At 31.2% G+C, this 17,822-nt stretch overlaps 1 protein-coding gene across 1 annotated transcript; it reads left to right on the top strand.

Annotated features, from left to right (window-relative positions):
• Positions 1 to 3,928: 3,928 nt before the first annotated feature.
• Positions 3,929 to 7,646, top strand: LOC108691115. Its single transcript, XM_018198767.1, has 3 exons — positions 3,929 to 4,133; positions 4,861 to 5,030; positions 7,420 to 7,646. Exons 1-3 carry the CDS (start codon positions 4,085 to 4,087, stop codon positions 7,483 to 7,485), a joined length of 285 nt encoding a protein of 94 aa, XP_018054256.1. The 5' UTR covers positions 3,929 to 4,084; the 3' UTR covers positions 7,486 to 7,646.
• The last annotated feature ends 10,176 nt before the right edge of the window (positions 7,647 to 17,822 follow it).

Here is a 17,822-nt window from a genome sequence, read left to right on the forward strand (position 1 = left end):
GTTACAATATGATCTAGTAAAAGAAACTTAAAAAATAAAAAAATGCATAGATACATGATAAACTTTCTATCATAATATAATAAAGTTCATCATTTTCTGTAATTATAAATTTGTATTCCCCCTTTATAGGCAAATACATTCATGACACACACACACACACACACACATAAATGTATATACATATATAAATTACATATATATAATTTAATTTTATACTTTTTTATAATTAGATTTCTTTAATGTTTCAATAGATTAAGCGATTTTATTTATGAAATTTTAAGACGTAAGAATCATCAGGACAACAATTCACTATGATTTGTTAATTTCTTACGACTTAATTTTTAATGTTTTCAAATCTCATTGTAATTCGCTTTAGAAAGATATTATTTGGACTATAGACATAGTCTACGATTCGGACAGGATAAAAGAGTAGGCTATCGCACACACCTTTCGTGAGACAGTAACATAAGACATAATGCAAGAATCAGTCAATCAGAATTCAAAAGAATTCTCGACTGTAATTAGCTTATTCTTACGGTCTTATGATTACTGTTACGGAAGGTGTATGCGACAGCCTAAGAGAGTAAATGAGAGAGAAGTCTAGATGGCGTTACCATATATCTCAACTTGCGCATGCGCGCTAATTTTGATTTCACTAACATCAAACATCCCGAGATAGAGTTGCACTACTGTATACTGTATAAGGGGTTTGGTCGAATTGTCACTACAAATACTTCGAAGCATTTGATAAAACCGAAAGAAAGAATCGGAAGAAAGAATTACTAATTGACTAATTGACTAATCGTAATATTTTACTAATTGACTAATCAAAAAAATGATTTGAAGCATTCATAGCGGCAACTCGACTGCACCCAAGAGATTTGTTCCCGTCGCCATAGTTCCTATTCACTCTAAGGACATTGGAGTGAGAAAGAGCTATGACAGGAGCATATTGGAGCATGCGAGCATATGGTCAACGCGATTTTGCAAACACTTTGAAACGTTTTTTAATTGACCAGTTTGTAAAATTCTTTCGTCTCTCATTAGTCCATCAAATGTTTCAAAGCATTTGTAGCGAGACTTTGACCATAGCCATCATGGCTCCTGCACACAGAATGCGGTAACGTTTATCGCGGAAGTTGGCGCGATAGTCAATCAACGTCTTGCTTGCTCGAAGGTAATAGATATATCATTTCCACCGCGCTCAATCCAACTTTTGCCGCGCGACGGAAGTAATATTACATCATTTCTAGAAGTTTTGTATGGTGAGGCCGACTTAAAAACATAGAATTATTAATTTACGATAACTTCCGTCGCGCGGTAAATCTTTTTGTCAACAACTTGCTATATTGCTGTAAAATAAATACATGACTTGTGAATAAACATCACTACACTTCCTCGCAGATGAGAAATTTCAATCCTTTTCTTCAAATTGACTTAAATATTTTGCACCTTATCTAGAAATAACTTGAACGCCAGACACTCTTCAGATCCTGCACTAATATTACGGTAGATATTCAACTGATTTTGAGAGCAAAAATGAAATAAAAGGAACTATAAAATTTCAAACAGCAAATACAAATAATAATAATCAAACAATAATCTGTAATGACCATAATCCGTCACAGTTCAGCGATGAAATGGGGACCGAGCAAGGAGTAAGAAAAGATAAAAATGAACACGAATACTTATTTCTAGGGGTGCGTTCCTGCATGATGCGCATAGAAACATAGAAGTTCGTTCCGTTTCTTTTCATGCACACTCACTGTATGCATGATTCAATCTACTGCCAATTGCATGACTCCTCTTCCGGTGCATGAGATTGCATGAAGTGCTCACCTCTCGAGTTGAGGCAGTTCATGTAGCTTATGTATTCAACATATTTTAGCGCGAAATTGAAATCATGAGTGGCTCGGCTGAGGCGAGTGTACTCAAAATCACGTAAGAGTTAAAGATACGTAAGTACGGTGCTCAGAATACCCAAAATTTTTTTTAATTTAACGTTTCATATATACATATATTATAAAATATATATACAGTATAATACTATTAACGAAAAATTATGCGTATACTGATATTATGAAAATTTCGGTTGAATATCGGTATTTAACGTATTTGGATCCAATACTGGTTTGGATCTCGGTTTTGCGTATATCGCTATAGAATATCGGGTTTTAGTCCCTGATTTATATAATACTGAAAAATTAATATATTGATATATTACCACTATTTTTCATATCTATTTTTCATATTTTAAATTCCTGAATATAAAATAGTAGATTATGATAGAGGTTAAGTTTACATTAGTCATTATCTTAGTTACCTTAGTTAGCTTTACAAGATAGACAAAGGAAAATAAAAATAACGGACTTTAAGGATGTTTTATATGTATAATTATAGCAAAAAGTTTCTGAAATTTGATTTTGACGAATAGGTACTGTTTTCATATATTTGAATAATAAAGATTGTAGATAGAATCTTATCATTTACTCATAACTAAAATGCAGGAAATGTACTTTTGAATTTCTATTGCTAATTATTTTTGAAAAAAATGAAAAATTTTTGACAGTATCTCAAATTTAACCTTAAAATCTTTATATTTTACACTCTTATAACTTCAAGTTGCTTCACAGTGAACATCGATTTTGGATTTTGTTATAAGTGTCTGAATATATGTAAAAATAATCTGTAAAATTTTTGTTAAATTTCTAATATTTTAGAAATAGATATTAAACATCTTTTTTGAACACTTTGATAAAACACTTTATTTTTCTTTTCTTGCAGAATGAGATTGTAAGTGCTACTCGAAAAATATAAATCTTCTTTTGTCAAAAAAGAAGATGTAACAATAATTATTGAATGCATTTATAATTCAGTCAATTTTAAATCGTCCATGTTCACTGCATGAATTCATTGTTCCGTTACTAAAACTACATTGGAGAAACGGTTTCCCTACCCTGCACTCCATGTCATGCACTAAATACTCATGCGCTTCATGCAAGAAACGGAACGTACCCTAGCTCTATGTGCAGGAGCCATTAGAGCATACAACGCAAACAAACTTTAGATCGAGTTCACATCTTGATGGAAAAGCGGAAAGCGGAAGCCAATTGGAACTCGAAATAGTAATAAGCAATACATTTCGCTTATCTGCTTCTTTTCGTGAGTTCTGCTTTTCTGCTTCCGCTTTTCCATCAAGATGTGAACTCGGCTTTATATGCTTTCCGTTTGATGACACAAGTCGATATATCATTTTATCTTTGTCACTGACCTAGTTTACTCCGAAAGTTCGATCCGGATCAAAATGCAAGAATCAACTGCAGTCGAGCATTCTTCTGTTAAGCGGGGAGCCGAATCTGTGCTTCCCATACTTAATAGTCGAATTCTCGACTGCAATTAATTCTTAGGGCCATTCCATACAAACTTGCATAGCCGCATAAACATATGCATAAAGAAAATTATCCAATCACATTTCTGTCTAAAGACAAACGTAAAATATGATTATATATGAAATTTGTGTGGAATAGCCCTTAGGAGGTCCGCACAATAAAAGGAACAAAGAATAAGAATTTCAACCAATCAGAAATCACATATTGTGAAATACATAGTTTCTGATAGGTTGAAATTCTTAGACCCAATTCAGAACGCGCTTTTATCTCTAAAATTCTATAATATGCGTAACGTAAATTATAGCATGTATCGCGCTAACATTGTGTAAGTGCGTTCTATGCCTATATTCATAGTCAGATCTTGTACTTAAGGCTTCCTTAAATTTATCTTTAGATAAATTCTCAGCAACCAATGAAATAATTTGTAGAGTATCCAAAAATAAATTTATATGAATACGGTCATTATTTTCTGTTCTTTGTTCCTTGTTCCTTGTTCCTTTTATTATGCAATCCCCTTACATTCTGACTCGGATCGAACCCTCGATGTAAATTAGGCTTATATTGTGGCAACACTTCTTTTGTCGACCATTGTCGATTCAATATATCTCTTGGTCAAATTGTCAACAATATTTCGTCTGCTTTGTGTCACATTTCGTAGATTTCTTGTGCATCGAGGACAAGTTAATTACGTCGAAATGCTTAATCATATATTGCGACCGATCACTCGTAACTTTATCAGAAGTGGTGAGATTTTCATTATTTTAAAGCCATTCGTGCTAATCCGTGATACAATCAACTCTATATCTTATGTAATGTTTGCTATTACGTATGAATGCCGCTAAATGTTATTCCGAGTAAATCCATAGCGATAATAATAATAAATATAAAAATCCTTTGTGCTCGTAATGATAAATTCTTTAATGTTTTCTGCCAATTACTTTGAATTTATGAAAATAGACTTGTGAATTTATGAAAATAATCAATTGTGAATTATAAGAAAATGCTCTTGTAAAAGTACAGTCATGTAATTTATCATAAAATATATTCTTTGCCTTAACATTAGATTTTATGGTTTCTGATTTTCTATAAATTTGACTTAATATAATATCACTCGAATATTTAACAGTAGCATTTTGTCTAAAGCAAGGACTATTTCAAATTGATACAAGAAATATTTTATTTTAATTAGAATTGTCATCAGATTTGTTTGCATTGCTTGCACTTTTTGTATTCAGAATCTTTGCTTTCTCTCTTTTCAATGCCCAAATATATTTATCTCTATTTTAAGTTCAAAAATTTTGGAGAATTTCAAGCAACACGAACAGGTCTAATATTGAAATTGAAAAATTGAAAATATATTGAAATTGGAATTATTTTTGCAAAAATATATAAATCAGAAATAATCTATAAATTGCATATAATTAAGAATTAAAAAAATAATATTTTCATCTGAATATATTTTTCATTAAAGGCAGTCATTCCTCCGGTTCAAAAGCTATGGATGATGTATTTAAATTGCCAACAATAAATGACATACCTGGACCATGTGGATCATGGAAAGAATATTATGACGCAAGACAGAAAGTTTACAATACTCAATTAATTGTTGGTATTGGTATACTAATTGGTACCATAGCTTATGTATGTATTAAATTTATGTTACTTCAGATAATGTATCAGATTATAAAATCTTATTCTAATGCATATTTCTTGATATATTGGATCAGGGAAAAATTTCATATTTTTTAAGGTAATATTTAGAATAACCCCCCCTTTCCCACCTCAAATTTTAATAAAAATACACTTATTCACTTAAATCGAAAAAATCTGGTAAAAAAACGCGGCGATCGGCCTTGTGAATCGAATTATTAAGTGTTAAAGTTGAAAATTTTAGAGGTTAAGATATCTGTCACCTGACTCAATATAGCGCTATGTATACGTTCTGCATTAATTATACAAATTAATTGTAAAAACACAAATTCACTACTTTAAAAACACAAATTCATTACTTTACAAACAAAAATTCACTGCTTTAAGCACATAAATTCTTTGCATTAGCAGTGAATTTGCGTTTGTGAAGCAAAGAATTTGTGTTTTTAAAGTAGTTAATTTGTGCTTTTAAAGCAGTGAATTTGTATTTTTAATGTAGTAAATATGTTTTTAAAGCAGTAAATTTATGTAATTAACGCAGAACGTACATGTATAGAGCTGTATCGAATCGGGATGATGGATATCTTAATCTCTAAAGTCTCCAACTTTGATTGAAGCTTAATAACTCTATTCACGAGGCCGACCGCGTTTTTTTGCCAGATTTTTAGTGAAAACACGTCGAATAAATGTATTTTTATTAAGATGAGATTAGGAGGAGGGGGAGGAATATTCTAAATAATTAGAATATTCAAAATTGTAAAGTTGTAATGTACGATATCTTTATCAAAAATGAACGAAATTTAAATTTAAAAAAGGGTTTTAAAGCTTCAAATCTCGAAAAGTTACTATATTTTTTGAGTTTCTGTGAATTTGATAATTTTTATATTTAAAAAACTATAACTGAAAAATTTTCTTTTCCCTTTGGGGATCTCTCACGTGCTCAAAAAAAATTTTCGACTACCTATCATGAAGCTTTCCCTACAAAATTATTTTTTAAAAATGTTCCTACGATTTTTTGTTCTTGAGTTATTCGCGAGTTAAGTAAAGGAACATTCTGACTTTTATTGCTCATAACTCCGATAAAAATCATCAATTTAAAAAACAGATTCTTAAAGCTGAAACTTTGCTCTAACGAATGATATAATTGTAATAATAATTTCGCAACAAATGAAAAATTTTTGCAAATAATTTTTTTTAAATACGAAGAAATTTTTTTCCTGACCCAATATTATAATGTAATTTTTGTGTTTTATATATATATTAAATTTTATATTTTGTTGTATACAGGGTGTTTTATTTTAAATGATATGATTTAAATGATATGATGATCGATATCTCGCGAATTGATGATTTTATTGAAAAATTTTTTGAACGAAAGTTGCATAGCTTGAAGGGAAACACATGATGGAAATGTGGACTTGACCTTGTCAAAAAATCAGGTTTAGATCATTAATGTTTTTTTTAAATAGAAATCCCTATTTTTTTATTATATATTCTTGTAACTTATCTCGAGAGCTTTCCAAAACACTATAATAAAGTTACTTTTCGTTAAGTACTTGCTAAGTTATAAGGCAAGATCGATCACTGAATTCGTCCGATTAAGACAAGATTAATTCGGTATCTCGTAATAAAATTCTTATTTACATTGCATTTGGATGTCTAAACGGATATCTATTACGATACAATCTTTCTGCTTTACAATATAATTTTATCCAGCTTCACCAAGCACAAGAATAATATCAACGATTTCATTTGAATTATAAGCGATTATTTTGAAAAAGTCCACTAATGTAAAAAAATTGAAAGAAAAAGCTATACGAAAAAAAGAGGAAAGTTGAATCGTTCAATTGGGAAAGATTGCACTCAATTCCGCGCGAGCATATGTTAAGCAGTGTGAATAGCTCGCGGAGAAAATCCTGCGCGCGTAAGAATCCTGTTCACACGCGCTTATATAGATATCGCCGGCTATACTGTAACTTTCAAGCTCCATAATTCGGAAAATAATCAATAAAACATAACTTTATTATAGTGTTTCGGAAAGCTCTCGAGATAAGCTACAAAAATATGTAATAAAAAATAGGGGTTTCCATTTAAAAAAACATTAATGATTTTGACAAGGTCACTCAAGATCAAGTCCACATTTCCATGTATCTCCCTTTAAGCAACTTTCGTTCGAAAAATTTTTCAATAAAATCATTGATTCGCAAGATAGTCGACCATATCACTTAAAATAAAACACTCTGTAAAAAATTACAAATTAGATGATTTATATCATTTGCGTGCGTGCGTGCGTGCGTGCGCGCCCGCGCGCGCGCGCGCGTGTGTGTGTATGTGTGTGTGTGTGTGTATATATATATAAAATCCTGCATTTCATTTTCAGGTAAAAATATCAGGTAATATCTTCTTTAACTTTGGCCCACCCGAGGAATCAATTGAAAACAAATAAATATTTAAAATATAAAATTAGAGAAAAATAGATATAGATAGAAATATGTCAACAATCTGACCATACTGCTGAGAATGATATTTACTTTATTGTGCGAATGTAATATGCAATAACTTGTACTGTACTGTATGTTCTCAATAAACAGTTCATATTTATGGTTATGTCATATTTATGGTTATGGTTATGATCAGGAAGTGATCTATTTCATGAAAATTATCTTACCAAAAAAATGATACAATAAAAAGTGAAAGGCAAAAAGTAAAAGTGTAAAAAGTAACCTCTTTTTATTATGTTGAATGTTACATAATTTTTCGTGATAAAAAATCGTAACATCATATGAGGAGCAGATTTTCAAAATGCATTTTGTCCAAGATTTTTTTTAATTAAAAGTGGTTCAGTGTTGAGAGACTCATATTTTAAGCTACTCTACAATATTCTGAAAGCATTTCTACCAGGGTTTAAAAAAAAATCGACTCTGAGGGAATTAAAAAAAAATCTGGGTTTTTTGCGCTTTTTTCTTTTCAATCTATTAATGATAAGCAAGATTCGCTAATATAATACGAGGGCAAGTCAATAAGTTTTTAAAAAACATAATAAAACACATTTTTTTTGATCGATTTTTGTTTCTCAACATAGTCTCCTTTCAGCTCGATTCACTTGATCCAATTCTCCAACTTTTTCAAGCTGTCCGAATAATATGATTTGTCCAACTCTTCAAAATAAGCCTCTGTTTCGGCGATGAACTGCTCTCTGGTGGTGAATCTCTTTCCTCCGAACCATTTCTTCAGGTTTGGAAACAGCAAATAATCGGGGGCTAAATCTGACGAATATACTGGATGGGGAAGCAATTCGTAGCGGAATTCGTTGAATTTGGTGCTGGGCACGTGAACCTGTGCATTGTCTTGATGGAAATGGGGACGTTTTTTCTTTAAAATGTTGAAACGGTCCAATAAGGTTGCGTAGTAATCGTCATTGATCATTTGCTTCGACAGAAAATATGAATTATACCGCGTGCATTCCAAAAAACCATGGCCATCACCTTTCTGGCCGACTTTACAGTCTTCGCCTTTTTGGGAGCTGGTTCACCCGGTGAAGTCCATTGTTTGACTGTTCCTTCGTCTCGGGTATGAAATAATGGATCTGTTTCGTCCACAGTAATGAATCGACGCAGAAATTCATCTGGATTACGTTGAAATATCTCGAAACTTTGAAAGCGTCACACGGTCGCGCTTATGATCCAGTGAACAAACACGGCATCCATCTTGCCTTTTTCATACCCAATTGTTTGTGCAAAATTGAAATCACTGTGCCATGTGATATGCCTGTGGCCTCAACAAGCTCGCGCACTTTCACTCGTCGCACTTTCGGTCAAAACAATATCGTGGACTTTATCGATGGTATCTGGCATAGCAGCCTCAATTGGATGTTCCGAAAGAGATGCATCACATGTGGATGTACGACCACGTTTAAATTCATTCACCCAATTGCATACAATCGCAAAACGAAGTGCAGATGTGAACATTATTCAACTTGCCTTGATTTCTTTCAGCGTTAAACCTTTCATATGTAGATGTTTGATTATTGCACGAAACTTATTTTTTCCATTTTGCAAAAAATACAAAGATTGTTCGCTTAATCTACAGAAATGAAACTACGTGATGAATTCCGCTCAAAATAATAGTAATCAGCTTTGACAGTAATCAGCTGAGAGATACTACTTGTCAAAAAGTAATGTGACATGACACTGCGAGTGCCGTCTGACAGATTTTCTAAGAACTTATTGACTTCCCCTTTTATATAATTATATTGTGAATTAATTTCAATTTAATTTATTTGATTTTTTTTATTTAATTTATTAATTAATGAATACATATATCTGTACTACATATATCTGTAATAAGAAAAATTCATAAACCAAATCAATCAGATCAGTCGGGTTTAAATCAATCATTCTTCAATTTATTTTTATTGATTTTTTTTATAAAAAATGATTTCATCACATGTTAGATCCTAAAATGTTCATTATGTATAGATTTTTTTACAAATTTGTTAAAAAAAATACATAATAAATAATACACTTAATACATTAATACATTTACTATTTGATATTTGAAGGATGAAAATTAAAACTAAAAATAAATTAAATTTTTCAATTTTCTAAAAATTGAGAAAAAACTTTATTATGAGATCTTAAAATATTTATTATGTTTAAAATATTTGTTAATAAATTTTTTGTGAATTTTTTGTGAAGAAAATAATATTTTTGAGAAATCAAATTTTGTACATTATAATATTATAATTTAACAAATAATTAAAGGAAAAATCAGACACATAGTTTTTAATAATTTCATATAAAAATTTCAAAACAAAATTTCAGTTTTTGTTTGTTTACTCTGTGATTTATAAAACAAAAACTTGTCAATTTGAAATTTTTTAGTTTTGAAAGAATCGAAATTTTTAAAAATTTCTACTAATCTCTAATAAAAAAACCTTGATTTTCGATCCTTATACATCAAAAACTTTTATTATTTTGATTCCATCAGCAATTGCGCTTTGTGACATTGATGCAATTTTGAGCACCATTTCATCTTGGGTTTTTCAAGTTTTTTTTTATTGGATTGGGCTCATCTTGTCAAATCCTGATTTTTACATCAATTTATATGCTAAAAAAGAATTTAATATAAAAGGAGAAAAAAATTGTCAACAGAGAGCCAATACAATTAACGGTACAACTTTTATTATTCATTCTGAACTAAAGTAAATGTTTCGACCAATGATTTCGGTCCTTTTTAATACAAATTACATAAATTAAAATTTATTCCTAATACGTAATATAAATAAATATTCTGAAGATAAGATAGTTACACATTAACAGCGCATGATACTCAGATAGCAAAATGTCTGCAGTCTTCTAGCAGACTATCAGTACGTTCGAGCAGAAAATGACGGCAGTCTGTCATCAACTGCGTCCGCATTAGACTTTTGTTAACATCGCTTGTCGACATAATGTGAAGGCAAATTATTGGCAGAAATTGAGCATCCTGTCCACATGCTTGTAGATTCTATTATGTTTTTTCTAGCAGTCTGTCAACAGTATTATGTATGTATATCTAATTCTGTTGTTATTTTATTTATTTTGTTGGCATAGGGTGTAACAGACATTTAAAAAAATCTGCTTTCTACAGACTTGGTCTGGAATGTCTTGCATAATGGTCATCTTGTTACTATAAAATATGAGTTCTAAAAAAAGGTCCATACTAAGATGTATCACAATGGTCAATTATTTTGTTGAATAAGTACATAATATGTATGTACATATAACGTCATGGCTCTTGAGTAGTCGCAGCGGCCATGTTGCAATCATCAGAAGCGAGGAATGACACATTAATTTATGCTGCAAGCCATTTGTAAATAAAGACAGAATTTGGATAAATCTAAATACGCGAGATTGCTTTAAAATAAAAATGGACAGAAACTGTCCTTTTCTCCCTTAATAATCAGTAAATAGTCCTAAAAGGTAAAGTGAACCTAATTTTGGGCAGGAACATTATTTGAACAGCTGTTAAAATGAATGAAATGTATACTTTCACGTATTAGGATGCCATCCCATGTATACGAAATCGGAACGACGGATTTCTTACTAGAAATCAGTTCACTCCTGTTAACGCTTAATTTGAACCCATAAGTGAAGACGCACGAGGCACATGATGAAAGACACATCTCTCCCCAAAGGGTTTCTGAAACTCTAGCCGATCGCCATGTTTGCTTCTTCACAGAGAGGAGCGACCGTTATTATTTTCTATCACAGCGTTTTTTGTAAAAGAGATAACCTTTACCTTGTAATACTATTACTAACGTTTGTATCAAAACAAATAAAGCAAGTCAATCAAATCAGTAACAATTTCGTTCCGTAAGAAGTTTCTCTACTGTATCGGAATCACCGGAATCATAACCGGAACGGTATAGAGACAAAACAGAATCAACGGTATGTCATGTCGATTGTAAACTATGTCAATTGTTGATAATTGAGAATTTGACAATTTCGAAGAAGAAAATTAATAATAATTCTTATGTTTCAATACGACATATTCTTGTTTTATATATACAGTCCAACTATAATGCCAACAATTTTTAAAATAATTCCGATGTCATTCTAAAGTAATTGAAGAACTTCTCATGATCGGTCGTTTGCATTCAAAGACTAAATCACTTGCGCCTTGATGCGCCGCCTCATTCTTTGTGTAAATATTGACTGTATTCAGAATTTTTGTTTTCTTGTATATTTCTGCTGTTGTAATAAACGTTATAAGCGAAATAAAATTTTCGCGCACTCTTAAATATCGGAATAGCACGCCAACATTTCTTGCCTTTCGATATAATTTTAATATTAGTAATAACACTATTTCATCCATCGTTGTAGATTTACAAAAAAAGTTTCTGAATATTCGTTTCAATATTTAGATTCAATCAACTCAGCTGAACATGCCATTCCGTTCCGTAAAAATTTTCTCTACCCGTCCCATGTGATCGGAAATTTTAAGTAACAAAATATATCTCATTATTCTTATAATTCAATATTTTTGAGTATTCAAAGTAATATTATAAGTAAGATAATTGATCTCAAAATTTCTAGTAATAAATCTATTTCGTCGGTCCGATTCCATGTACATAGAACGGTACCTCCATGTACACAGAACGGATTTCTTAGGGATTCCACACAATAAAAGGAATCATGTATTACACATAAAAGGAATCATGGAAGACACAGTTTCTGATAAATTGAAATATTTATTCCCTGTACTTTGTTCCCTATTCCTTTTATTGTGCGGAGCTCCTTATAATTTAGTATTTTTGAGTATTTAAAGTATAGATAAGAAAATTGCATAAATAATGCAAATTACTGTTTTAGTCGTATTAAAATAATAAAATATCGATTAAATTAAGCAAATTAGTTTGCGACCAAGGCGACATTCCATCCATTTTCATTCCGTCTACATGAGATAGGTAAAGAAATTTCTTACTGAATGGAATTGTAAACTCAATTTTCTAGTAAGAGCCTTCTTACTGTTTCTGCCCATTTATAGGACTTTCATAAGTACGAGACATGTTACTTTTTCACAATTAAGTACATAATAACGAAATGACATGTAGCACACAAATTTTGTTATCAAAACGTCTCTTTTGCACGCCTATAAATTTAGCGATTTATCGTGGCGAGACACTGAACACATACACAAGTATGAGCCCATGTATATGTGCTCGCTTTCGGCGCGCCGAGAGCACATATACATGGGCTTGTGCTGTGTGACTATCGATTCGTCACATTTCACCAGATTTAGGCCGCCTGATTTAGAATCGCATGCTGACAACTTAGCCTTAAGGGTCATTCCACACAACTTGCATAGCCGCATAAACATATGCATAAAGAAAATTATTCAATCGTAGTTTACATTTGTGTTTATAATAAAAATGTGATTGTATAATTTTCTTTATGTAGCTCTGCAAGTTTGTATGGAATGGCCCTAATGCTTAGGCATCTGAATTTGCAAGAATATCGAGGCATATTCAAGATGCGCATTTTAAATATTCATGCATTATGATTAATAATTCGAAAAATGTAACGTAAATTTAAAATTGAACTAAATTAAATTAAACATAAATTAAATTTAATAATTTATAAATAAAATCGTTTTTAGACACAACTATTTACAACAATTCAGATGTATGAAAAATTCTAAGAGAAGATGTAAACTTTTCGAATATTTCTGAAAAATTTTTTACCGGTATGTGCATGTATGTATGTCTGTATATATTTTGTAGTATGTATTTTGTTATATTATTTACAAGGTTATATAAATTATTAATGTGAGCAAACCCCTAAAAATGAACAGAAATATATGCAAATTTAATTCCTGAAGACAGAGATAAAATAATCAGTTTACATAACGCGGGACACACGAGCACAGAAATTGCTCGAATAATCGGCTGCAATAGCAATATTGTTTAAAATATAGCAGCTGCTTCAAAGAGATGTTCATTGATGGTTTTCGCTTCGACAATTTTTTGATCTTGTTCTGATTTTGTTTTTTTTTTTTTGAGCGATGATTATTTTTCTTGTGATCTTTTAAACTCTCCATTCCTCTTTCATATTTTCTTATCCATAAACTGTATTCCTATTACAGTTGATTATTGTGCAATTTTTGTCTTCTTTATAACATGTTTATATAATTGTCATTTATTTAATGTTTGATGTAATTGTACTTAATTGTATTGATTTAATTATATTAATAAATTATTAAGCTCACAATTAGTTTAATTTAGTTCAATTTTAAGATTAAGATACGTTACATTTTTCGTTCTTTTTTGTTCTTTTATAAGAAAGAATTGCAAAATATTCTCTGATGACAATTTTTCTTATAACTTTTATATGAATTAAAATACATTTTTTAGAAATATTCGAAAAGTTTACATTTTCTCTTAGAATTTTTCATATATATGGATTCTATTTGGAAAATATTTTGAGATTTCTTATTCCATAATTAAAAAAAAAAATTTTTAACTTTTTTAGATTTTATAACATTTTATCAAATTATACTTAGAACAAATTTTAGAAATCTTAGAATATTTCATTAACATTATATATGAAAAATTCTGAGAAAAGGTATAGATCAAAGCTTTTTTGAATATTTTTGAAAAGTTCCAATTCGTATAAAAAATGCGAGAAAGTTATAAAATCATACAGAAATTTTGAAAAATTCTGAGAAAAATTTTTACTAGAGTTGTGTCTAAAAGCGATTTTATTTATAAATTATTAAATTTAGTTTATGTATAGTTTAATTTAGTTCAACTTTAAGTTTACGTTACATTTTCGAATAACCGTTAGTCATAATGCATAAATATTTAGAAAGGAATGCATGTCTTGAATATGCCTCGATACTCTTGCAAATTCAGATGCCTAGGTATTAATGACGCCGTATGTATATAATATGTATGTATCATAAGCAAAGAATACTATTTATAAGCATAAATCAATTTTTAAAAAAAGTCGTAAGATGAATATTTATCTTTCATATTTATCTTTCATATAATTACAACATGTAATAAAAAAATATTTAGAAAAAATATTTAGAAAAATTTTTTTTTCACAAAAAAATCAATGTCATCTTAAATTTTTTAAATAGCACTATACAATTTTTTTAATAATATTATAGGGATCTTCAAGACGAATTCAAATCACGACCGAAATGTCACTTTTATTGATGTTATATTGATTTTATATTGCATATTTTATTAAATAATATCACATAAATATATATGTGAGTCATTTTCCGTGAAGTGGATCTCCCCTCCCTAGAACAGTTTTGAAAAAAATAAAGTCTGCGACAGCTCAAATTAAAGTTTGTGACATCTACTTTTAAAAGTCTGGCTTTTTTCTGTATTCAAAATGGCGTATTCAAGATGGCCGATTGCACAGTAGTCTTAGCAAAATTCAATTAATTCGCCAACCTACTCAACAATGCATTACGATTGAAAATAACCCGATCTAAAGTTATCACATTTGAGTAGAGTAATCATCAGGTAAATGTAAATTTGATCTTGACCCTCTTTTCAAGGTCAAATTGGAAAATTATGATTTTTTTAACGTAATCTTTATTTTTATCTCTAGAAATGAGATGAGCGAGAAATTTTACGTTCAAAACTGTAGTTTGGTCATCGGTTTTAGCGACTTAGAGATCAACCCAAAGTTAAATCTTATTTTACATTCGTAATTCGATTGAGAAACGGAGTGCATCTTGTGATTAAGGACGTCAGCGGCAAAAAATTTTTTATGAATCAATTCTCTATTTTTGCTTTCTGAAAATGAATATCATCACTAAATTTGACAGTCGGACATATTTTGGTTGCCATTTTAAAAAATTTGCCAAAAATTTCTTTTTTAATGTAAATCTTTGTAAATATTAATTTTTGAAAATAAAGTCTGAAACAAAAAATAAAACTCTTTATATTTTTTACAAAAGTTATTCGCGTCTGCGCTTACATATAAATTAGAAAGAAGTAGCATTCGTTTATCAACCGAAGAGTTACCATCATTATCAATCGGAGCACTGAAACATTTTTGTTAATAGAGCGAAAAGGGATCTAGTAAGTTTATATTTATATCATTCGATCCGATGTTGTTGACAATCTAGGTAAAGACAATGTATTGCGAAGAAAACAAAATTAACTCGAGAATCTTCATCATTTAATATTGGTTCTTCGAGCCGGATCTCTCATCGAATCACGAGGAGTCTGGACAAAAAACAATTTGGGCAAAAAATCGAGACATAAACATATATCTCGAAACATACAGATCCGTCGATAGAAAAGATTTCGAGATCACCATAAGATTCAGAAGTATATACGCTAGTGTTGAGCGACACACAAGGAACATCTACGACGGTAGAGATCGGGCAGTTGCGGCATGCTTGCAGAGAACTTGGAACCACGGAGAATATTGAGTCGAGCTGGAACAAAAACTCTCCAAGACGATAGACTATCACGGCAGTTGCAGTCGAGATGTAATTATAATGAAGTTATAACGCTGTAGCCGTTCAGTGTATTAGTATGTTTATCATTTGGTCGTAATTGTATGAGTAGTAAGCATAGCTATTATGGAGGAGAGCAAGTTAATAAACGTAGAAAAATTAAGGGGCAATTGATGCGCGTCAGGGTTTTTGACGAACAAATCGATTGACCATCAAATCGAAGAAATCGAGATTAAATATGTTACAATGTGCATGGGACGAATTTCACGTAACTCAAGACGCATTGGAGGAAGTAGATGCAGAATTCGAGAACGTTGGAGAACGGGAGACGTTTGAATCGGATTATTACGCGACAACCGGAGCCGCGAAAGCGCTCATAGCAGAACGCGAATAAACAAGGATTGTACGAGAAAATCACAATCTCAAGGTACAGGCAAATTCGATAGATAGAATTAAGTTACCTCTGATAAATTTACCCACGTTCAATGAAGCTTACGATCAATGGCCAAAACTTTCGAGATACATTTAAGGCATTAATTGACGAAAACGAAGCATTATCAGATATCAAAAAACTGTATTACTTGCGGTTAGCATTAAAGAGTATAGTAGCGGAAGTATTAGAGTCAATGGAGATGTCGGCTGATAATTATGATGTTGCATGGGATTTGCTTAAGAGTCGATTCGAAAATAAGCGCGTTTTGGTTCACCATCACGTTCAGGCATTGAATTTCCAAATTTGCAAAAAGAATCACATTCTAATTTGCGTTACTTATTGGATCACACGGAAAAGCGTGCGTTAAAAAAGCTTGGAGAACTGACGGAAACATGAAGTACCATTCTGGTTCATTTGATGACAGAGAAGTTCGACAATGCAACAAAGCGACAATGGGAGACCAAGATGTCTTCAAGGAAAATCGCAACACATACTCAATTTATTGAATTTATAACGAATAGGTGTATTATGTTAGAAGCATTGCAGATTAATAAATCAAAATCTATAAAAGCTTCACCGGTTAATGGCGATAAATCAGCCAATGCAAATAAAGGAGGGTTGCTGCCTTGCAATAGCAGAGATATCGGACAAATGCTCAATATGCAAGGAAGGGAAATATAAGATATATTACTGCCCTATCTTTCTCAACTTAACTGCTCAAACTAAGAGTAAGGAAATGAAAGGGCTGAAATTATGCTATAATTGTTTCAAAATAGCCATACCATTGAAACATGCAATTTCAATACGTGTCGGATGTCATAAAAAATATAATACATTGCTACATATTTTCAGTGATGAGAATACGGAATCAAAAGAGAAGAGTCAAATCGAAAGCTCCTCAGCCAATTCAACAGAGCAACCATCCACGAGCATGACGTATGCTACACGATAATGCGATCGTGGATTGTTAGTCAATCATTGAAATGCAGGACAACGAGGGCAATTTCCAAGAATATCGAGCATTTCTGGATTTAAACTCTTAGTCAAATTTCATGACAAAGGAACTCTGTGAACGTCTAGGTTTACCTCAACGAAGAAACTACATGCAAATTCCTAGCATTGACAGCACATGAACTACTGCCTTTACCGAAACTCATCATGCGACGATATGATCAAGATTCAATGATCAAGATCAAGCTCGGATTTTCGATATTACTAAAAATAACCTTCCAAAAATTAATAAACGACATTTACAACCAACACGATCACGTTGGTTGATTCATTCTTCCATATATTATACCAGAACACATCGATCTGCTTCTCGGAAGCACTATATTCTGAGAGCTTTACGTTGATCAGATCAAGTTGGGAAGAAATCA

Source organism: Atta colombica, unplaced genomic scaffold (assembly GCF_001594045.1).
Source record: "Atta colombica isolate Treedump-2 unplaced genomic scaffold, Acol1.0 scaffold4, whole genome shotgun sequence".
NCBI lineage: Eukaryota > Metazoa > Arthropoda > Insecta > Hymenoptera > Formicidae > Atta > Atta colombica.

Bases quoted from the DNA above. Each gene is read 5' to 3' on its own strand.
- LOC108691115 (XM_018198767.1), top strand. From the start codon at position 4,085: ATGCTTAATCATATATTGCGACCGATCACTCGTAACTTTATCAGAAGT. The intron at 4,134-4,860 runs GTGAGATTTTCA...TTTTCATTAAAG, and splicing joins TCGTAACTTTATCAGAAGTG to GCAGTCATTCCTCCGGTTCA. The intron at 5,031-7,419 runs GTATGTATTAAA...TTTCATTTTCAG, and splicing joins TAATTGGTACCATAGCTTAT to GTAAAAATATCAGGTAATAT.